The sequence below is a fragment of the Hippocampus comes genome, unplaced genomic scaffold (genome assembly GCF_001891065.2).
Source record: "Hippocampus comes isolate QL1 unplaced genomic scaffold, H_comes_QL1_v1.1 scaffold2, whole genome shotgun sequence".
Lineage (NCBI taxonomy): Eukaryota > Metazoa > Chordata > Actinopteri > Syngnathiformes > Syngnathidae > Hippocampus > Hippocampus comes.
In genome coordinates, this window is record NW_017805139.1 from 2,492,240 (window position 1) to 2,516,481 (window position 24,242).

Here is a 24,242-nt window from a genome sequence, read left to right on the forward strand (position 1 = left end):
CAAGAGCCATACCTTTTCAGCCTCTTGGTTGCATCGCTCCGCGCGGGCCGAATATTTGCGGACTTCCTCTTGAGACTTGGATGGGTCGGCCTTGGCATGTGTTTCCCTGTTCATGGCTGACCACTCCTCCTTCCTGGCCTGATAGTAGCTCTTTTTACTTGAATCCAACTGGATACAAAAACAAATGCACAGTGCCGCCTTTCTAAGAACACCCACACCCATGAAGTCATCCTTAAGAAGCGCATAAAGATGGATGCATCAGACCTCTTTCAATTTGCGGACCCAGGGTTTCTGAGCTTTGCGGAAGCCGTCGTCAGCCTCCTTTGTCTCCCGGAAACTTCCAATCATCTGCTTGTGGAAGGCTTCTTTCTGCCAATTTCGTATCTTCTCGTTGTCTTCTGCTGCCAGCCGGTCACGGAGCTCCTGATGGAGCTCACTGAGCCGATCGGCTGCCTGCATGAACGCGTGCCACGCCTTCTCCAGTGTACCATACTGAGGCCCTGAGAAATAAGTACAAACAAAGACAACGACATGCTCTTGTTCAATTTGATTTGAGAGAAATTCTGACATTTTTGATATTGGTAAAAGTGGCGGAGCCCGGTTGGAGAGAAAATATAGAATTACTAGGCTTACAACGTCGTTCCGTTTCAATGGCAGTATTTTAACATGTCTGGATGGGCCGTAATCTATCACTAACATACGACACTGGGGTAGTAAAGTCATTATAACAGTAAATTTATATGAAAACTACTTCCAGGCCATAAATATATTACGGTCAGTGGAAAACACTAAGAATGGCGGTAGCTAAGGATGTCTCTTGTTCCTGTCATGACAATGTATTTTGACCATGCTGCCATCACTGCGTGCCATTTTTAACCTCAAAATGTTAACTCAACTCAACTGTATTGATAGAAAGCTGTAAAACAACCACCGCTGCATACAAAATGCTGTACACTGAGAAAAATTACCGGTAATTCATACAACAACAAACCATACAACAAATTAAGAACAAAGACAGTACAAAGCACAAAAACAGTCAAAACTAAAAATCAAGTTTCATGCCGAGTCAAAAGCCAAAGAATAAAAGTGAGTTTTAAAGGCGGGCAGTGAGGGGGGGTTCAATATTTGCATGAAAAACTCTTGTCACTTATAAGCATAATAATAATTAAAAAAAACAAACTCACAAAAAAAACGCTGCTCAACATTAAATATAGCATGTAATGTTTTCATGTTTACAACATGTCCTTCTCTGACATCAATGAAAAAAACAAAACAAATGCATGAACATAGGCAAACGGGGCTTTTGCTATCTTGGTTCAACAGCTATAAACAAGTCCATACACTTATATTTACCAGCTATGGCAATTAGGCGACAACCTATTCCTTTTTGGCTGGTATTGAAAGCTGGCTATGTTGTCCAAGTCCCAACACCCACAGACCACAATGATTATGTTGTCCGACGTTGTTTGTCCACATTTCACCTGCCGTATATCTGATGAAGTCAAATCATTCTCCAAGCTGTTTGGCTCCGGTATAGTTGCACATTTTCTGCCTATCTTCGCAAACTGTATTGACTTTGCGAGAAGAGCTCAACTCTCATTTGGTACTAGCGCAGTATATTTCATATCCTTCTGTGATCCCGAGTGATGGGAAACTATTTTGAATTAAAAAGATGTTAAAATGAAATAAATAAAAAAAACCTACTGGATCTAGGTTTTGTTTTTTGGAGTTTTTTTTTTTACGTAAAAAAATAGTTTTCAGACTTTTTACAGGTAGAAAAAAAAAAAAACACGTACGTTCTTTACGGAACTTCTGACTGCCAGCGCAAAGGTTTTCCACTGACACGACATGAGACAAGGCTAAAAATAGATTAGCTTTCGGGCTCACATAATACTCTTTGGCAGCATAGAATGATTCGTGAGTGAACCAAGTTGTGTTTCCGGTGATGTTTTATTTTGCGAATCCGATCAATGATGTCATGATAGTGTGCAAATTATTTCTATTACATTGCAGTCGATCGGCAATTTTGCATAAAATGCAAAACATCGACTGATTTCTATCCAGCCGATCCAGTGTTGCAGTAACTGAGCGTGGCGCCTAAGGCGGCAGTGCAGACTACAAAAGTTCATAGCGCCATTTGTCACGTCAAACTTCATCTGTGTTTCAAAAAAAATTAAAAAGGACCGCCTTGACTAATAATGTGCAAGAAGGGAAACATTGACATGTACCATCAGAGCTTGTCAGCGAGTCTGATATTTTACAAGGAGGATTTTGTTAATCACATGCCAAATGTTTCCCACGTTTTTAAGCTCCTACAATGTATTTGGATGGTTCTTTGTGACCTTTTTTTCCGATGGGATATGCACTGTATGGTATACATGAATGCACCCAGTCTGATCCTACTCACCTTTCTCAACCACACTTCTCCACCTCTTGGCCCAGTCACTGAGCTGAACGGCGTAGCTCTTCTCGATCTTAGCCCGCTCCTGGAAACAGCTGACCAACTCATTACACAGCCGGTGGCCGTCATCTACCCGCCTCACCGTCCTCTTGTAGTTTCCGGGCTTTATGGAACAAAAAGCAAATCAGATTCAGTACACAATAAAATGACACTCCAAATGTATTTTCGATTGGCTACGCATTTTTGCAACGTGATTATTAACCGACGTATCGGCGTCATGTCCATCTCCCTTGCGATGCAGAAACAGACATTGCAGATGCGACCGAGTTTTGGTGGTTGACAACACTGAGGTAGTGTACGACGACAGATATTCTCAGGAGATTGCGTAGAAATCCAGACGTTAAAGCAGCTGAGCAATGTTGTCATTTGAAGGCATGGTGAGCCTTTCAAAACTGCTCCAAATCAAAGTTCTACAATGTAAGATCTAAAAAGGCACTGTGCATTTTGGCCTTTGCTATGACCACGTCTATTTAAACATCCACAGTGGGGAACTGTGCAGGGACCACAATGAGTTGAGGCCTACGGTCTGGTGGAAATGGAACATGGGCTTTGTTGTAAAAACAACTCTTTTTGAACAGTGAGCGTCTTGTAGTTTACCGTACCTCCCAGAAGCTATCGCAGCTCCCAAAGTCACTGAGGTCTCCATTGGAAGACATTTTGCTGTCGGCCTTACAGCAGAGAATGATGGCGGCTGGAGACCAAACTGTGAGAAATTGATGAAGATATCATTTAGATGAACACATAATACAAAAGGATAAAGTCATCCATCCATCCATCCATCCATTTTCCGATCCGCTTATCCTCACAAGGGGGGTGCTGGAGCCTATCCCAGCCGTCTTCAGGCAGTAGGCGGGGGACACCTTGAACCGGTTGCCAGCCAATCGCAGGGCACACACAGACGAAAAACCATCCACACTCACACCTCGGGACAATTTAGAGCAGGGGTCCCCAACTGCTGGTCCGCGGACCGGTACCGGTCCACAGGGCATTTGGTACCGGGCCGCACAGAAAGAACTTGCCTTAATTCCGTTTTATTTCTTTCGGGATACAAAAGATGTTTTATTTTGAAAAATTACCGGATTCTCCGTTACATCCGTCTGTGTCACGCTTGACACACGTCAAGCCACGCTTCTCCGTCACGTGACCGATTACGCTAAAAACAAAACGCCAGAGCTCGCAAAATGAGTAAAAAAACTGCTGGAGATCGCAAATGACGGCAGCCTTAAAAGTAAGTTCGAGACAACTGGATTCAAGTTATGTCTGAATACTTTGAGATAGCCACAATAGCACTGTTGCTATTTCCGACATCCTAGCTGTGTGAGGCGGGGGTTTTCTGCAGCAACGGCGACTGAAACAAAATGAGAAGTAGACTGGACATAAAGCACACACTTGAGGTGTCATTGTGTCCTATTACCCCGAGATGGGACCGTCTGGTTGCAGAAAATCAAGCTCGGGGCTGTGGTGAGTCGTCATTTTCATGCACTTTGAATTTGCGTTGTATCGTATTTCCGGTCCCTGAAAATATTGTCTGGCATAAACCGGTCCGTGGGGCAAAAAAGGTTGGGGACCCCTGATTTAGAGTGTTCAATGAGCCTGCCATGCATGTTTTTGGAATGTGGGAGGAAACCGGAGTACCCGGAGAAAACCCACGCAGGCGCGGGGAGAACATGCAAACCCACGACCTCTGCACTGTGAGGTTGACGCACTAAGCACTCGAGCACCGGGCCGCCCTAATATTCTACATGATAAAAGACAGATATTAGCAGGCTGAATACCTTGTCTTCAATATTCATTTCTCCAATCCAGACAAAATTATGCTGATTGATAAGAATTTCTAAATTAACACATTTGTGTTGACTTGATAGAAGAGAGTTGAAGCAAGTTTTGCGTTGAGCAAGTTGAATCCCCCTCACCCTCCAGAAATTAAATACACTTGCATACATCTGTAGTCACACTCTAACATTAATCGACACTAAGCTTGAATAACACTGGCCAACAAATGTTTAATTTTATTTTTAATCTGTGATGCAAAGATCTTTATAGAGGTTTTTTTTTTTTGCATTGATTCCTTCATTTTTCCCTCTGTAGCACATCAGGTTTTAATGTCAGTTATTGGTAAGAAAACGTTTATATGCATTTTTTTTTTAGTCTATAATACAGTATCCTATTGTATAATAATTGGAAAATAATAAAGCTGACTACTTCACGGATTTTGCCTAACACATGTTCTTCTTGGAACGTAAGACCCACTGTAAACGAAGGTTCACTGCATTGCGCAAGCTTTAACAGGTCAAATTTTAAAAGTATATACCGGTAAAAAAAAACAAACAAAAAAAAAAAACAATATGCTATATATATATTTTTTAAATCAGAATCAAAAATATATTTAGGAACACACAGAGCCATCTCTGATTAAAAATTGTTGTTGACCAGCGTAATGGGAGGGATGAGCCCCACAAATTTTTACTGGTAGCAACAAAAGTAATTTCCCTCAGTCAAACCTGAACCCAAACTGGGCATAGAAACCTCTATGTGAGAATCGGGGTTCAAAAATAAACAATGACATTCTTGCAAAGCAAGTTGTCAGTTTACTCTTCCGAAATATTTTTCTGATTCGAAGCACTGGCGGAAATCTGATGATGAACTCTGCCCAGAATTCACCGTGACCCGACTTCTCTGTATATCCACTTCCTGCTATTTGGTCATTGAAGAGAAGAGTCTTTCAAGGCTAGACAACTTCCTGCCGCAGACACAACAACGTGAGATGAAAACAACCATTGGTCAAGGCCCAACCATTCTCGACTCTATTATCTAGCTTGGGCTTTGTGGATGAACGGCATTGCGGTTGATGTGCAGTAGTTATTAGTATACAGTATAATGTAACCATGTGAGCTGTAGAACAATAATCCGTTTGCATAAGTCATGCTAGTCATGCATTTAGTCCAAATGGATGTTAAGGGATGACATATTGAGACAGACTATAAAGTTAGAGAAAAATACCTTAAATGGACTTTTAGATGTACCATTTTTCTGTTGGTTCTTTTTTGTCACAATTTAATCTAAAATAGTACACCAAAGACTAGAAACACAAAGCATAATCAACAAACGGCAAATTACAAAATACATTCCACGAAGATTGGTTGGGTTTTAACAAAGCGCAAAGTGCTGGTGCAAATATTTGACATTTTGACAAATATTGGCATCGGCCTTTTTGAAAAATCTGACAGCCAATAAGAGATCAATTTGAAACTGTGCAAAGTTAAGGGAATTATTTTCCATTTTTAAATGTTCATTTCACTTCATAATCGATGCTGCTGACCCCGGGAACACTGCACATTTCGTTTTTGTATGAAATTAGAACAAACTAAGTAGAACTTTAACAAAAAGTATTTTGCTTTTTTTTTTCTTTTTACTTGATTTACGTTATAAAACTGTACCATTTACATTTTCATTTAACTTTTGAAGACATTCTGATGACCCTCGGAAGTCCCTGAACTTTTTGTTGTCATTTTAAAACAAAAATGTCTACTGTTTAAGATTTATTGGGAAAAAAAAAATCTATATTTTGCAAACGTGAAAAGTTATAGACATTCCAACAGTTAACAGTTGGAGTTTGTATTCTTTAAAAATCTCACCCCAATATTTCCCCTTTTAATGGAAATGAAAATCCACTCCAAATATTGGTTATCAGCCTCCTTGACTACTAATAATCAGTTTTGGTATCAGCCCTGAGGATACCAATGTCTCTCTAGTTCTAACCAAGTTACAGTAAGAAATTTCCAAAGGATCCTGTAAATTCCTTTTCCCCATCCAAATTGACATGAAAATGCAGTTCCCTGTTGTTTTCATTAGATATATCATGATTACTGTAATAGAGTACTCATTTAAAGAGACTTTAGGTATAAAATGTGAAATTTACTTTTTCAAGCATATTTACTACTGGAATTAATATAAAATTAATACTTTCACAGGGCTTCTGCAATCCAAATACTTCAGGTGGCTTACACAACTTGTCTTGCCCTAATGTCAAAAAGAGCCAATCAAGCTCGGCCTAGCAACAGCATAGATCCATTTTTAGGTACAATATAGTGATACTATAAAACGCCCTGTATACTAGTGTGCTCTATAGGTGTAGATGAGTAATGTTCCAAAGATGAGAAGAGGCACGCCGCACGTCTCAAGACACAAGCTAATCCTGTTTGGACAGCTAATTTACACAGGAACTAAAAGGTGACGAGGGGAATGTGCACGTCTCTGTCTCGCAGGAGAATGGAAGGCATGCGAACAGCAGAGGAATTTGCCAGCAGCATGCTAGAACATGTGGGTTCAGGAGAAACCTGACTTTACTCAGGGTTGCTAATTGCTGCTCGTGCATCCGACAGGACAAAACACAATGTGTGTCCACACAACGTTGAGGGTTTGTGTGTTTCAATATTTAGTTGCCGTGGGTGTATGAATGCCATGGTGTGGTTTTCTGAAAATAGGTTCAAGAGCACCTGCTGAAGGGGTGCGAACATGCAAGTTACCCAACTGTATGTGTTCATCAAAAACCGAGCAGGTATGTCTTAAATGTACTGTAATGCCCACAACAAATGTCAGCTGTCAGGCTGAAGCCAGTCAAGACATAACTAGGAATATGAGGTTCATTTACTTTCTACTCTTATCATCGTCAAGCCATTTTAGTTTCAGGATTTACCCTGAAGCACAGATGAGTTTAATGCGCGCTCCACAGCAGACGTGCATGTGCATGAGTCGAGCATGACCACACCAGAGGCCGACGCCCACTTGTCTCTGGCAGTTCAGCTGCCTGTGCCTCTGTACTTTCCTGCTTGCCTCTAATTGGAAACGGGAGACCTATGAAAAGACGTTCCAGCTCCTGCCCCACCCATGAATGTGCATACACAAAGTCAACTTGACCCTGGTACAGATCAGGCTTTCCTGACGTAAAAAGCCTGTACAATTTATTTTAAAAAGAAAGAAATTTGTAAAGATCCTATTCCTCTAGTGATGACCAGGATTAGTTTTGTGTCAATCTACCTCTTGGAATTGTGGTTTAAAAAAAACAAAAAAAAGTCAACTTTTGTTTTATGAGCTTATTGCAAAATTTGGGACTTTCATTTCAGATTTCCTTCATGATGGCAAATGGCACAAAGACAACACTGTAAAGAAAGAGCACAATACCAGCGGTGAAGTATGCTGTTCTTCAGCTGTAAACGGGCTTTAGTCAAAATGGAGGCAGACATAGAAAATCCATTCTGGCCCTAAACCATCAAATATACTGTAAGCGAGGATCAAATTAAAGAAACAACACTGCCTAGCATGCAGCGGACAGTAGAGTATACCCAAATAAACTAAAATTCAAGTTTTGGATCTGCCTAATCATAAACTAGACCGAAATATTTTGCATAGCATGGTGTGCAAAAAATTGCCGATATCATGACCAACACTAGCATTGAAGGGAAAACAATCAAATAAAAAGGCCTGCATCTTAACAGACACATTTATTCCAGCTTTTGTCTATTTCTAAGATTAATCAAGTTTGTATAACTATTCGTGGTTTTTATAATACCAACACTGTTTCTCAGAATTGACAGCAATATATCAAATATACAATTCAAAACACAATCCACATTTGCTGCTGTTAAAAAAAGGGCTAGACTCTGACTGTTGGTTTATACCAAAGTGGGTCAGGAGGAGGGAGGGAGGGAGGGAGGGACGAATGGAGGCCAGTCCAGACCTCATAAGCCCCCACTGGTAACCTCGCTGCCATTAATCTGATTATTGTACTCTTTTACGAAATACTTGAACACACAACACAAGCACGGCTCCACCAGCATAGTTTGTAAGCTTGCTTTCTACATTCCAGCAACATTTGCGATGGTTTCTAAGGTGCCCATTAAGGACTGGAGGCTTCCAAAATTCTATAAACAGAAGCAGTTGGAATCTTTTTTTTTTGCTTCAGCTGCTTCAACACTGCCCACATGTCTCTGTGTATCACAGCCCAAGACCAAGTTCTGTTCACCAGTGGGGCCAATGTCGTCTTTCCCAAATATTTTCTAAGACAGAAACGTGTTTAAAAGTGTCTCTGGGAAATCTGAGAGAACATCTCTTTCAAGATGGGTTTAGAAAAACATACATTTCGGTTTGATGATGATCCCTTAGTTTATGCTTATTTTACATGTATCTTAAACTTCAACCATTTTATGGGGACTCAAGTGGATTCTCCACTGACATGACACTACTTTTAACTTGTTGTACAAGCTCCCAAAAATATTTTTAAACTGTATTTTGAAAAATGAGAGGTTTTCTGGCCAAGCGTTTAAGTCAACCGTCTGTGTGATCTTACTGACTGCTAGCCAAGGTTAGTTTTGGACAGCAAGTAGAGTCAAAATTATGGTCTGGCTCCAAAACTTGACAGTAACTACAAACAATCAGGTGACCATTTTCTTCGTTCAACAAAAATAAATTGAAAAAAACCTAAGATGCTACAAGGAGATTAACTGTGTGAGAAACGTCTACCAGTTTGCGCTGTTAAATGACGCAAGGGGTTGAGTGCTAAGTAAAGCTAACCAGCTACAAACCATGTGGCTAGCTGCAATCTAGTTTAGCTTAAAGGAGGAGGCTTCTGGTACAAAGGTCAGTTGAATGACACACACACACACACACACACACACACACACACACACAAACACACATATTAACGTGGTATCAACAGCTGTCCTTCGTTTGATCTGACTGGACAACATTTGGCAACATTTGAAAAACAGGTTTATAATGTCACAGTTCATCATGTCTGCCATTGTTCTATTCAAAATATTTGTCATCTCCAAAATGAAAAGATGCTAATAGCAAAGCAGGTAACAAAGCGTAACTGATTTTACAGGACAGAAAGGAAAAAGAAATTAGAGTGCCATGAGGTCAGTGAACCGACAGAACTTACCTTACCAGAGATGAAAAACAGAAACGGACAGATGTCCCAAAGGATGTCTCCTCAGGCCTGGGAGACAGAAGAGAAAGGAAAGCCTGCACAGGCAAAAGATGAGACAGCAGAAAGGAAGGTTGTTTAAAAGCAGAGTGGCAGCATGTAGTTAATGATGTTCCTGCAGAAAGACACGCGTTACGCCCACTGCTGCTGCCCATTATATAGCTCGGAGGTTAGAAGGTGGCACATTTGGGGAGTCGCAGTGAAATGCCACACGTACAGCCTGTTGGTCAAGTCTGATGAAAGAGCAAGGGATGCCTCGAGCCCTTGTAGGAAGGAGGTCAAAGCCATCGACTTACGTTGCTAAAATAACCTGGCAAGGCCTTGTGAATGGAGGCAAGAGGACCACAACAGGCATTGTGGAAGTGTAATGTCCTGCCTACTCTCATTGCAATTCAATTATGTAAAAAGACACATTGAAACAATGTCTTTTTACATCATTTTCCCTTCCAACATTCAATTGTTTATTCAGAAACTAAACCCGCGTGGACAGTGCCTCGTGTCTTTATTTTTATTTTTAAATGTATTGAAAATCATTAGAGATGGGCGAGTACCGATACCGACTACCGGCTTTATTTCAAGGTATTGAGTATTTATTAAAGATGCCGATACCAACCCACTGATATTTAAGACGAAAAAAAAATCTGACAACGAATAAGTCTACCTTGCCAGTAGTTGGTGTTACAGTGAAGCTAACACATCCGTGAATCATGTGCGCAAAGAAAAGGTTTTGTTCACAATTACAGTACGTGTCAATGCGTTAGTTGAAATTCTATGTATTATAAATACTAGTGGTATCAGTATAGTACTCAAGAGTCAACATTCGTACTGGTATCGGTTTGAAAAAAGTTATATGGAACATCCCGAGGAATAATACCAATCAATGAACTGGTACTCAATTGCTTCAACAATGCTTTAAGTGAATGTGAGGGACTTTTCTCATATCAAGATTCCCTGGATTATGTGACCTTGAAAGATTAATGTTCTTTCCACACGAAAAATAAACACTATGTCTGGATTGTCGGAATCATGGTAGTGAATGCAATGAAAGCCAACGAAAATGTAAGTTAGCATAACAAAATTTGTGCTTTACAAACAAAAGGGTTACATGTTAAGAGTCATGAATGTGCAGCATGAATAATATTTTATAGGTGGCGATGCGCACTGCCTCAGGTTTCAATAAATGTCAATTACTTACAAGTCGCTGCAACTTTGGTCCAGAGTAGGACTTTGACCAAAGTAAAACATGTACGCACACAAAAGCGTAAAATTAAAATTAAAATGACTGCCATTCTAAAAGAGCATCCAAGGAATGCAGTGCGGCCCACAGTCAAGTGTGTCAGCAACGAGGGGAGGAAATTAAATTTAGTCACACGTATGATGTGACTTGAAACTCTTGTATTTTTCAAACCTTTTGATTTGGATCAGGTGGTATAGCGAGGGCCCGACCCATTAATTGCCCGATTATAACCCTTCAAACATTGGCCAAAATAACAGGCCAAGTGGTTGATGTTTGACAATTGTCCACTGGTCACGTAAGGTGTATAATCACATGCAGCGTGTGTTTTGACTCTTGGGAATGACAAGGAATTACCCCCCCCCCCAAAAAAATGTAGGACCAAATCTTTTCCCAAAATAAAGTCCATAGGTCTAATAATGTATGTATTTGGCATGTACTGGTACATTTTTCCCACATGCTAACACAGTAAATTGGGATACAGTATTTTTTACCCCCTTCTCAGTGAGGTGTTGTTATTGTACCCGATTTCCTTGGAACACAAACAACTTATCATTGGATACAATCTGTGAACGATTCCAACGTTTGATAAACCAACCAAATGCGTCTTATGTGACTTATCCAACCTGGTCCTGTCCCAGGTTCGAAGCCAAATGTCTAACGTCCCGGTTGAAGGTTAAGAGCTCAACTGCTGTGCTGAACATCAGCCCTGCTGATAATGTCGTCACACCTTCTTTTGTAAGGATTGGCACGAGCGTACTGTGCGTACATTTGCACGGTGAGAAACCCGGTAACTCTGATTATATTGGTCGATATTCTTTGAATCACCGTTGTATTCAATTTAATTATTTGCACTTGCCTTGAAAAAAAGTTTTACTGCAGCATAGTTTGCTTGGAACTTTTTCTGATGGTTGCTGATATCCATCCATCCATTTTGTAATTCGCTTATCGTCACGAGGGTAGCGGACGTCTGGAGCCTCTCCCAGCTGTTTTTGGGCAGTAGGTGGGGGACACCCTGAACTGACTGCCAGCTAATGGCAGGCTGCTGACAATTGTTTCATTTTATTTATTACAATTTTGAAATTAAATTAATTGTATGTTCTACGTGTGTTTCCATAAAGCCTGGACACAGAGGTAAGAATACATCTTCAAACAGCATCTCAATATGAATACATCCTTTTATGATACTAAATGAAATGACTAACTAAAATATTGATTCTGCTAAGTATTGTTTTAAATGAGAGCCAGTGCTGGTTCTGGCAGGGCCACCACAACTTGGCTCATTGTCGGGACACCACCCAAAAAGGCTTTGTGTCAGACTGTGAAATACAGTTACAGTTGACCCCTGCTATTAGGGGGAATGGGGACCAGGCTAGAGCACGAAGAGTGAAAATCCACATGTAATTGAGCAAATTGGGTGACATTTTTATTTTACTTGATGCAATTTATATAATTTAAATTAATCTGCCTGTTTTTTTCCTGCCAAAAATCAGCATCAGCCTCAAAAAAATCCATGATTGGTCTTAGCCTCTTTGTACTGTACTTTACTGAGCAACATCAAAATCCACATAGGGATTGTCTCACAAGATAAATGTTTTCAAATTATTGCCGCAGCCTGAGCCCTGACCTAAATCCAGTTAAAAAAACGCATTGAGGCAATGTGAAGAAGGCTATTAAGAAGGAGAGGCCTTCATAATACAAAATATTGTGGTAGTAGTAGAATTTATACAAGGAGAATTAGGGAGGGATCACATATTGCCAAGTCACAGCTAACAAAAAGGCACACAATTAAACCACAACATTATTTGAGGGTTTTGTGGCAAATCGTGTTTGATAGATTGGAAGTTTGAATTAATTTTAACCGAGAAAATGTCAATATTACAGTACTGAATGATGTAGTTGTTTGCTCTGACATCAGCCTGAGGCCCTGTGCCTCTCTGGGGGGGGGAGCATGTGACAGTTCAGTGTTTGAGCTGAGGATAGAAATTAAACAAGGGCCAACAGAGAGTGGCAAATGCAGCAGAGTCTGAGAATGTGATAGCCCAACCCTGTTCCCACACATACAGGTGTTCTCCCAGCACATTTCATTCCATCACCACAACGGTGATTGAGCCAGGACCGCCTCTGCGCCATCTACATTCAGAGGGACGCTGGCTGAGGGTGGCTTGGCATAATCCGCTACATGTCACATGCAACACTGCCAAAGATTAACCCAGAATCTGATTGTACTGCTGTTCACCCAAGAAAACACTTAGCACAAACGCGTCTTGCTTTTTTTGTTTGTTTCTTTTTATGTGTTGTGAAAGTGTGAGTTCTTTGGAAGACACTCAAAGATAAGACATGCTTGACGTGAGGGAATTAATATCAAGCATTGACATGTTTTAGTGTTCCACAGAATTCCACGGGCTTTGAAGCTGGGGTAGGATTTTTCCTCCCCCCCTGTACAGATCTAGCTTTTATACCAGGGCTTGTCAGGGCTTCCCAATCTCCCCCACATGGATTCCATTCAGACTACAGACCACTGGTCAAAAAAGGCCAAGCTGATGAAATCTGTTGGTAGCAGATATTTAACAAGAGCTGGTGTCCTTGCTTTCGCACACTTGTCTGACATGTCTGGCAATCATTGCGCTCTCTCTTCCTGATATCACAGTCTATCTAGTTCATGTTTTGGGGACTCCAAATTTGTGACATTGACTGAATGTTTTCCTGAGCAGAGTTTTAGAGGTCATACAGTTAACAAACACTATTATACACACACACACACACACACACACACACACACACACAAACGCAAGCACACCCACGAGCGCGAGCGCACGCACACACACAGTTGAGGTTTTCATTGTGCCACACCCACTTAACCAGCAGTTACTGTGACTACCGCTGCATGTCATTGACATCCCATCGCCACGTCCTTTGTAACCTTCTAGTAAGAATTGGAGATACATTTGAAAATATACTTAACCAAATTTTCCTTATGGCTCTAACGTAAATCAATACAGCCCTGTAATCCTGCATCAGAAAACATGGCTTCCCCAACACGACAAAATGTTGATGGTCACCGTGCTTGTGACGATAACGTTCTTACAATAAAGTTCAAGTGATAGAAGGCTTACTTGGCTCAGCTATACAGAAGCAGCAACAAATAAAAAAACATGGAACCGTTCAGTGATACCTGGAGTGAAGTTCCACTTGTACTGTTCCGATTGGTTGGTCGGGAAAAACATACAAAATATGAAAATGAAATGAAAATGTCACACTGCCCGCAGCAAATTATATGTTGAAGTGCCAAGGGAAACTCGTGCTCGATTAAATATGCTACCTGGGTGATTATCGTGCATGTTGTCTTATATGATGCTCGATAAGTTTTTAAATTATATTTAAATGTAGATAATAAATGAGCAAATAACACTGTATAACAAATTATATGCATCGTACGTCGGCTTAAAGTGTTACAATAGTGGTTACAGTGTCAAAGAGAAAAAAAGACCAGTGACTAAATGACAAGATCACAGGAGTCTTCGTCGAACACGCGTCACCATGCGCCATATGTCACCATTTGATTCAGAGGGACTGATTCCGTCGCTTCGGAAAACACGTTTTGTTTGTTGTTGTGCTCCAACACGGCAGGACAAGTGTTGCGTTGTCCCCTCTGCGCTTAGTCAACAGGTGAAGTTGCTTACCTGTTTCTCTCCGAGGTGGAGGAACAAGCCAAGAAGAAAATCCACCTGGGGTCGATCGGTCGCTTCCCTCCCAAGGCGACGCTTCAGCAGTCAGATGTTCGGCTCTTGTGTTTTCTTCACTTGTAAACCTTCATGAAGTGCGACATTAACTGATCTGAAGTTTTACTCCACGATGACAGGACGTCGTCCACCTTCGGCCATGGTTACCTCTGCCCGACTGGAATATGTTCGCAAGCTCGGTATATTCTCTTCGGTTGAAACACACAATACTGTTTCACCAAAACATGTGCGCCTACCTCTAAAGGTTTATGGAATGGGTTTTACTAGATAGCGACGCGTCCTCCTTCTACGATCCTGACTGGCGTTTGTAATCAGATGCTGCACCGCACAATATCCATTCATCCTATTACACTTTAACCCTTCACTGTCGCTGCAGCGCCGCCATGCTGCCTTCGAAGGCCGTCGGGAAAATAGCAACTTCACTCTGAATGCCCATCACCTATCACTGTACTTATCTCATTCACTCCACAAGACATTTATGTCTCTCAGACTCCACACTTTCAATGCCAGGTTTTTAAGACTTGGGGTGAAAAAGTGGTCTGAAAATGGCTGGTGCTGAATGAGTGAATGTTTATTTTGCATTCGTAGATAGATAGGCCCTAAGAGCTGTATTCATCCACAAAGCGACTACTGTATACTGAGGAGTTGACTTTTACCTGTCTAAGCATTTTACGTAGCTTTACAGCCACCTGTTGGTTTCAAGATGCAACTACAGAAAATGTTGCACAGCAAAAATGCAGGTCATTGTAGCGTGGCACACTCCGTTTGATTGGCATTTAACGATCTATCACCGTTGCAAATTCATTCAGTCTTATGTAGGTCAACATTAAGGCATACACAATATTGTAGTGATAAGCTTTTGCTGGATGACTACAAAAATATGCAGTTGTACGAAAACGTTTGAAAACCCTGAGTCTACGTTTGTAGGGTCCGGAACTCTCCAGACGCCCGACACAAAGATTTTGGACAACAGTGGCACTCAGCGTCGTGTCCTGCCCTGACATTTATTCGTGTTAATTCTTTTTTTTTTCATAGACAGGTCAACATATGTTAGAACGTGCCAGAAATTTCTCTTAGTCTCCAGTCACCTGATTGTAATACTGTATGGTCTTGCAGTCACATTTCCAACTGTTATTGGGCATAAGACTCACGCATTTCTGTCAAGGTCAGGCCCACAAACCTTTATTTAATTTCTCACGCTAAGAGAAAGTTTCATGAGAAAACCAATGTTTTGTCATTGTTAAAAAGGTGGTCTGTTGTTTCAGCGCTCTGACCTCTGGACATTTAAACTGTCAGTTACGAGGTTAGAACCAGACGCGTGCCCAAACCCGCTTCCGTCGTGCACGCGCTTGTTGTTTCCCTGCTCCTGTGAGCCTCGTCGTGTTTGAGCGGCTAGTTTTGTTTTGTCTGTATAGTGAGTACCTTACTTGAGAACTTGTTTAAGGACACTACTGATATAATATTCAGTTACTGCTGTGTTTTTATTGATAATTGTACTCGGCATTCCCTACTAGAAGGGATGCACGAGTTACAAACTACCCTTTTACTCGTTTTGTCATCGGGTTTGAACACTGGGAAAGGGACTTTTGGTTAATCTTCACGCCACTTTCCAATTTATTGCTGCTGGCTCACCGCAGTAAGCAGTCATTGGGGGACACAGCTGCTGTTTTTGTAACACAACAACAGAAAAAAACTAAAGTCCAGGGAAATTTTTAATATGCATATCCAGTCCTGGTTTGGATGCTGTGTAATGCTATTAAAAAATAAAAATACAAACTATATAGTTCAATGCCGTTTTAACTACTGTCATTCACACTTATTTTTCAATATATACATGACAGTTACAATACAATACAGTACATCCTGATTTATATAGCGCTTTCACAACAGGTGCAGCTGTAACAAAGCGCTTAACAAAACAGTTAACAAAGTACAAGAATGCCGTTTGAAGACAAGACAGGGACAAATTAATTGAGAAATGTTTTGTACACAGTTGTATATGTCTGTAAATTCACAATTTAATAGGCAACTTTGCTCTAAAAATACTCTTGAAGGGAATTCTCTGTAGGAAATAGCTTACCCTTAAAAAAAAAAAACTTCACAGGGGAAGGCGACCCAAATATTTTCTTTACAATAATATGTTCGATGAAGCATCACTAGCGTAAACAGTCATTAGCCTTTGAGTTCTCACACAGCACTTTTCCTCTGCATTGTGAATAGTTTACATGGTGTACCCATCAAAAAACAAAAACATAATCGTATGGTATTATTTTTGAGCATACTGTGTTTAGCTAAGATTGTGACCTTCTGCGGATGAAGATTAGATCATGTTAAACAGTCTGACCAGTTCATACAGAGATCCATGAAATTCTAAAGGGTTCAAATACTTTTTCTTGCAACCGCATGCCTACATTTTTGAGGTGATGATGGTAAATGATCAAATTCACCTTGACGTCCTTTGCTTTTCTTCTCGTTTAACATACACATCAAAATCAACACATGCAGTTACACATGTTAATCTAACCCCGGATTGCCTGTAAATGGTGGTATGTTGTTCCTAAAATTTGAGACAGTGCCCTGTGTAAAACCTTTTCATAAACTTGTACCCGTGCGAATAGTAAATTTGCTTAATAACTGCATAAAATAATAACTTTAAGGGAAATAAACATCTGCTCCACACTGAAGTCCATTTATAAGCAATATGGTGAAAATGTGTGGAGTGAAGATTTATTTTGCAAGTCGACTACCAGTGTGTACCCCGAAATTGTCAACATTTCAGGTTAGGGCCCTGTGTATAATAAGCATTAGCAAAGTGCATGTCCTTATTAAGGTCACGGGTGACCTGAAGCGTATCTCAGCTGACTGGTCGAAATGCAATGTATATACAGGACAATTCGCCACCATTTCGAAGGGTACATACAGTATAAACAAACAGCTGTTCACATCCACTTTTACACCTTTGGCCAATTTAGTCTTCAACTCACCGAATGTGTCTTGTTTTTTTTTTTGTCAATGTTGGGGTAAGCTATAGTATCTGGAGAAACCCCTCACAAGCACGGGGAGAAAATCCAAATTCCACACAGGAATGCGCAAATTGCGATTCAAACCCAGGACCTCTCAACTGTGAGAGAGATCTGTGAGCCACCATACCAACATTCTAGTCAATTAATTTTGATTTTCTCATATTTGTATAGTGCATAATTTCTCTCAGAAGCGGGCCCATCCCAATGACTCGCCAGAATCGCTGCAGGGCAAGGCTGGATTGCTGATAGAGATAAACTTGATCACTCAGCTTTGGTTGGAACAAGATTTTGTTCTGAAAAGGTTCACCTGATATGAACAGACTAATTCTCCCCCTAATTGTATGCACTTATCCTCACGAGGGATGCGAGCGTGTTAGAGCCTATCCGAGCTGTCTTCGGGCAGCAGGCAGGGTACACCCTGAACTGGTTGCCAACCAATCGCAGGGCGCACATAGACAACAACAACCATTCACACTCACAATCAAACCTATGGTCAATTAGAGTGATCAATCGACCGACCATGCATTTTTTTGGAATGTGGGAGGAAACCGGAGTAGCGAGAGAAAACCCATGCAAGCACAGAGGGAGAACATGCAAATTTCACACTTAAGAACCATTTTTCCTTCAAGGGACACTCAGAACAGCACTAGGGGATAGGGCTGTGATTTAGAAGAAAATTAATTGAAACACACATCACATTCCCTTTACTGAGAGTTTAAATGCACTCACTGTGATCTCCTCCGTGTTTGGATTTGCTGAAGTTGTTCACGTTCACAGAGGATTTATTCATAAAGCGTGAATTCCCCTTTGAGTAATGGAGACTGCTGAGTACTCCACTTTGTGTATTGGAGAAGATAATCAAATCCATATACACACGTATCACATTCAGGGGAATGAATTGGTGTTTTTATCAGATTTTTGTTCTTGATGGTGGAAATTAAATTGACAATTTATTCAGAGTTGTTTAAAGCGGATGTTTTCTTGAAATGTTTTATGATCAAAATTGCCAATAACAACTTCTTTTTATGAACATATATTACAGTATGTCACTTACCTGTATGTTTGAATATGCTATGTTTGGCTACATTTACACAGCAGGGTGTGATGCCCAATTTTTTTTTAGATTGTAATATTTTAATGTACTCATTCACATTCCAAAAAAAACCCCCGCAATCTCTAATGTGCACACAACACCTCCATGATGTGACACGCATGCACACAAAGAACGACGAGTGACTTGCACCAAAAAAATGACCTCATAAGGGACAGTTTTCACGGACGTAAATATGGTCTGGCGGATAGGGGCTCAACTTTTTATCATCTCATATCGCTGGATTAGCAAAGTGGGAGGAGGTAGAAACATTTTGAGGAGGTGACACTCATCGATCTCTTCATTTTATAGAAACATCAACTAAAGATGATGTCATGTCATTGCCGAGCGTAATAAATGAACCGTCTGCATGTCTAAATTACTACTTTCTCCACATCTGTCCACTTTATGCTTCATGTTTCATTTTGGATGGAATTAAGTCAGACATAAAGACAACACTGTTGCTCAAAACAACTTTGCAGATTCACAGAAGATTGTCAAAGATGGTGGGTGTAGACCTCGCATTTGCTTCAGGTTTGGAAAACTGATGCCTCGAAGAAGAAGGACATGGATCTTTTAAATTTTTGTTTTTTCCCCAATCGGATTTTGTTTGTTGGCACTCATAATTCTTGTACATTTTCCAAAAATCATGAATCAAAGTTCATTAAAACCCTTATGCTCTGTTGTGTTTCGGTCAAATTTTTAAAAAACTTTTTAAAAAGTTGCATTACTTAAAGTTGAAATATGTGTGTGTGTGTGTGTGTGTGTGTGTGTGTGTGTGTGTGTGTGTGTGTGTGTGTGTATTAGCCAACGTGGTGGCATTAAATGTGTTACCTCAAATTCAAATTCTATTTGGAGAATAAACAGTCTACACTGCCCTCTACCCACCAGGAACAGGTCCATACACAGGTTTTTGGGTTTTTTTGCCTTTTCTGATCATAGAAACAACAGAGATGCTTTCGTCGCCAAGCCTTTGACAGCTGCTTGTCCCGCCTCCCCAATGAACCTGCTCTGACAAACTGAATCTTGACGGAAGCACGCAACAACTGGGCAGGGTCTGGTCTGCGACGGACATGCATTGTGGAATCTCGCCCTGTCTAAGGCACAGAACAATAATTTTCTGAAAGTCTGACACTGTGACTGTCATGAACGACCCCAAAAAAATGGCGTGTGGTTTGACAATGATGATATTAAACTGAAGATATCAATTTTCATCACAAATTGTGAGTTGAAAATAAAAGAATGAAACAAATTGAGGGCTAATTCTGGAATTGTGTTTAACATGCAGTACATAGTATTGATGCATAGAGGCTGTGTCCAAATTCACAGGCTGGGTCCTCCGAAGGCTGCATGTTCGGCCGCATGATATCGATTCCGGAATGACTGAACCGCACGTGGTGTCCAAATTCGCCACGGTTTATGGGGTCCACGGAGGCTACATGAGAAGGAAAATTTGACTGTGTCAAAATACTCAGCCTCCGAATTGTTTTTCGACAATTTGAAAAACACAAATCATGCCGACAGTGACGTCATGCCGGTAAAAAATGCGGCCTTCGGAGGACTCAGCTTGTGAATTTGGACACAGCCATAGTAACTGCTACCAATTAGGGTGCGAAGATAGATTCAACATTGTCCACAATGGAATAAACACGAGGAAAAGTGGGCATGCAGAATTAATAGCATTTTAATCGTCTTTTTTTTTTTTTGAATCATACTGTATCTTTATACAAATATTAGCAATACCATCTGGATCAGGGATGACATTTGAGCAAATGGGTTAGATGATTGGTAAGTACAGTACTGTGAGGCAATGCTACAACATCATTGCAACATCATTGCTTTTCTGTCCACAAGCTCAAATTTGACCAAAGTAAATTAATAGGTTCACAATACATCATGCAGATTCCCAGAGTTTGGTCTCTCAGCATTTATCCCATGAATGTATAGTGGAGGCCATGCATTTGGTACCTGGGCCTTCAGTGGAGACTTAAATTACCTAATCCACCGCCTTAATACCACTACTATCATGCTGCAATTATACAAACCATCAGTACTATTGTGATGAAATACACCGGCTGTTCGGTAAAATTGACATATTTTCAGAAAATTCACATTGGCCACCCCGCCCCTGTTTGCTAGTCACATTTGGCTTGCTTGAACCAACACAACAATTCAGAGAACAGAAAATGCTGACTTAATTGTGGGCCAGCTAGCTGGCACTGTTTGGCTAATTTGAAATCCGATAGGTTAAAGAAACAGTCCCATTGTTAAATCAGGCAGTATTGCTGATTCCGAAGACCCTGGCAGATTAAATTGAAATGGCAACACATGCAAATGTGATTGGGAAAAAAATACGTAGAAGCAAACCGGTTAAGAGAAATGCAAAGAACGAAGACACTGGTGTTGGGAATAAATTAATACAACTGAATGCAACAAGTGTTGAAATTCAGATGAATGAAAATCACCGCTGCTGATCATGTTTCGTAAAGAAGTCCTTGCCGTCCCTGACCTCCCACCACTATATAGCACCAACGTCACGTCAGCCATTCACCGTAACGCGGTGTTTCACCACATGGAATATTCACCTGCACAATAACTCAATCTGTGCTGATACGACGTACCCCTCGATTTCTGTGGAAACCAAAGTCTTTCTTGCATTGTGTCGTGTGGAGGGTTGGCCGCCTCTCTGTCGCAGGGTCTCGGTTTCTCACTCACTCTCACTCTCAATTCTCTATTTTGGTGCTGTCTCGCGCTGCCAAGCCCCTGACGTCATGCTCCACTGTTAATGATTAGCATGTGGAAACTGGCTGCGCTAGCTTGTCAGTATCAAGCTGCCAAAATTGAGACGGAACAAGACTATCCATGCCTTCAAAATTAAAGTTATCATCTCGAGAAAAAGTCGAGGCCGCTTTTCATGAGTAAAACCTATTCAATTCTTTTTTTGCTGATTGTATGTGTTCCTTCATACATGTTAACATAATTCTGAGACTCGCGCTGCAGAGCCCACGGCTGATTATGATTCAATTCAATTCAACAATTACGTGAAAACCTCTATCCATTGTAAATAGCACAGCCACCTTATGCTGTTTTCTATGCTATTGCTAATTTATTATATTTATTCTACAAATATATTGCTAATGCTATATTTTATATTGCACTTATATTGAACTGTGTACAGTTCTTTTTTGAAACATTTATTTTGTGCAATGAAACACTTTGTTTTTTTCCTCCCCACACCCCCACAATTTTGCTGCTGTAGACTGCAAATTTCCCCAGTGTGGGACAAATAAAGGTTATCTTAATTAAGGTGTGTATGCCAAGGTGATTATAGTTAACAATAATTCATGGACAAACTTGATCTAAAATTTTAAAAACATTTTTATTAATAAAATTAAAATGAGAAAAGCTTTGAAGCAAACAACAACTACATCTTACATTTATAAAAGTAAATAAAATTATACTTGCAGCGACAATGTCAATTTTCATTTTGCCAATTAATATCATACATGAACTTTCAGGTTTCATTTTAAATGTATTTATTTCAGTATCGCTGTACATGAGTACCAAAGGAAGGTCAAACAGTCGTTTCAGAGTTATCGATTAATTTATAACGCAATATTTTTCCTCTTGCACTCGACAAATATTCCATATGTAAAAAAAAAACTAAAACTAATGAAAACTCAACTAAAATTAAGCATTTAGAAAAAATAAAAACTACACTAATAAAAAGTAACATACATGCTCTGAAAACAGGCTGGACTGAAGAAAAGTCAACACAAAATAAAAATTAACAAAATGAAAAAGCGCACACTATTACAACTCTGGTGTACACATACCTAAAAAGTCCATTTATTTTTTATTATTATTATTATAATATTTTTTTAAATTGGTTCTGGTTATACTTCTATGTTGCTTGCATGACAATGTCTTATGCGTGTATAGCACTGTAACGTGCCTTTGGTGTCCTTGTCACAATCACTCAGCCATCAAAAGAATTTAGCAGTACAATGAAATGCTGAGGTCTTATTAAAAGCAGCCAAACTTTACTTACACTTATACCAGTAGGCCCAAAATCATAAGTCTCTTGAAATGTGTTTCCTTTATTTTTTTTTTAATTATTATTATTTTTTTTTAATTGAATGTCAGCCACATGATTTTGGCATGTCCCACATACTACTGTGCTAACTACTGTGCAAAATAAGTGATTAAAATCCACAAAATTATTAGTCTTAAAAATATATGTTTTATATGTCACAACACATTTTTGATTAAATGAGCCATTTTGATTATATATTTTCCTGATGATACTGAACATTATGGATGTTTCTTTGAAATTGCTGCTCACCCTGTCATGATGTTATTCAAAACACAGATTTTATTCTATGAAATTACGATGAGCATTTTTTTCTTTCTTCCCTGGAAGTTGGAACTGTGGCTGTTGCAAAGTAAATAATTATATCAATGTTTTATAATTTTCCTTAGATTATGTCTGCAGTTGCTCCAAAAATATTTCGGGAATTCAAAACTATTTTTTAAACAGTGTGCAGTCAGCCAGCTAACAGAATCATGTTAAATGAAGGTCTACCACATGTACCTAGTCAGCAAGCTCACATATTTTGCTATTTACATGGACATTTTCTTCTTGCAGTTGGTTTTTTTTTAAACAATGTGGAAGCTTGACCAATCGCTAATTTGCATTTCTAATAGCATACAATGCTTCATACAATGAATTGGAATTTAATAGAAAGGCTTCATATTTGGGGGAGTGAAATTGTGAATTGTCAAAGTAACCTTATGGCTATAAGTATGGCAATATTGAGAAGCCAGAGTATTTGTGACACATGATTATGTCATAAATCACATGGCAGTACACTGAACACCTTATTAAAAGAACATTTCAAACCGGTTTAGAGACAACAACTCGTCATCTTATTTTGAAATCAGGAAGCAGATGTTACACGGCGTGTTGCATTCAAACTACTGCGGCACTTTAGGGCAGGCGCAGGCCGACTTGGAGGGAGAGACGGAGGAAAAGTTAGTCAAGATGGCAAAACCCACAGACCCGGAGTGAAGGGGCACCGCTCCCCCAAAAGATTGCGTCTGTCGCCCGTGCTGAGACAAAGCCAACGATGCAAACTGAGCAACAAGGTACATTTATTCAAGTTTATATTCTGTCTTTATGGACCATAGTCGTCTCTTATTTTCCGACTGCATTGCCAATCCAAATGCCTATTTTCGTTCCCATATATTATTTTTTTAAATTCAAGTCAATCTCTGGATGATTTAACCCCCCGAAGCCCCCAAGCCTGACGAATAGATTTATCAAACCTGAAGTCGCAGATAAAGTTAGAACACGTTTGCTACCTGTTGACGCAACAGGCATTTGTGAATCGGATACTGAGTACAGTATTCGCGTGGGTTTTGACTGTGCCATATAGGATACAGTTCAGTATTATTGATAACCTACAAATACTTTAAGACAAATTAATTGAGGTAACGCGGGTGGACGTTGCCCGTTAGTTACGGGGAGACTTCTTGTATTTATTCCTCTGCTACGCACACACACACACACACACACACACACACACACACACACACACACACACACACACACACTCTCCCTCAGTGGTCACTCCTTGTGTGCTGATGAAGCAAAGTGACAGGTTTAGTAAGCGGCTAAAACTAGCCTGTGGGCAGCGTCAGCCC

General features: G+C 40.1%; 2 protein-coding genes across 8 annotated transcripts in view; one reads left to right on the forward strand and one right to left on the reverse strand.

The window, feature by feature from the left end:
• Positions 1–14,750, reverse strand: part of pacsin3 (protein kinase C and casein kinase substrate in neurons 3) — a 32,056-nt gene extending 17,306 nt beyond the window's left edge. The window contains exons 1-6 of one of the 4 annotated variants that reach the window (XM_019867305.1): positions 14,364–14,750; positions 9,402–9,484; positions 3,064–3,164; positions 2,408–2,564; positions 265–500; positions 13–168 (exon numbers count right to left, since the gene is read on the reverse strand). In XM_019867305.1, the coding sequence (XP_019722864.1) occupies positions 13–168; positions 265–500; positions 2,408–2,564; positions 3,064–3,117 (603 nt within the window). In that variant the 5' untranslated portion in view covers positions 3,118–3,164; positions 9,402–9,484; positions 14,364–14,750. Of the gene's footprint in view, positions 1–12; positions 169–264; positions 501–2,407; positions 2,565–3,063; positions 3,165–9,401; positions 9,485–13,855; positions 14,305–14,363 lie in introns of those variants that run through there. The other 3 variants (XM_019867306.1, XM_019867303.1, XM_019867302.1) reach the window with 3 other exon arrangements.
• An 8,788-nt stretch (positions 14,751–23,538) lies between these two features.
• The window catches only part of samd4a (sterile alpha motif domain containing 4A), an 88,182-nt gene continuing 87,478 nt past the window's right edge, over positions 23,539–24,242 (forward strand). For all 4 annotated transcript variants that reach the window (XM_019867513.1, XM_019867514.1, XM_019867515.1 and 1 more), the window contains exon 1: positions 23,539–23,684. The gene's annotated coding sequence lies outside the window, so the exon portion shown is untranslated. The remainder of the gene's footprint in view (positions 23,685–24,242) is intronic.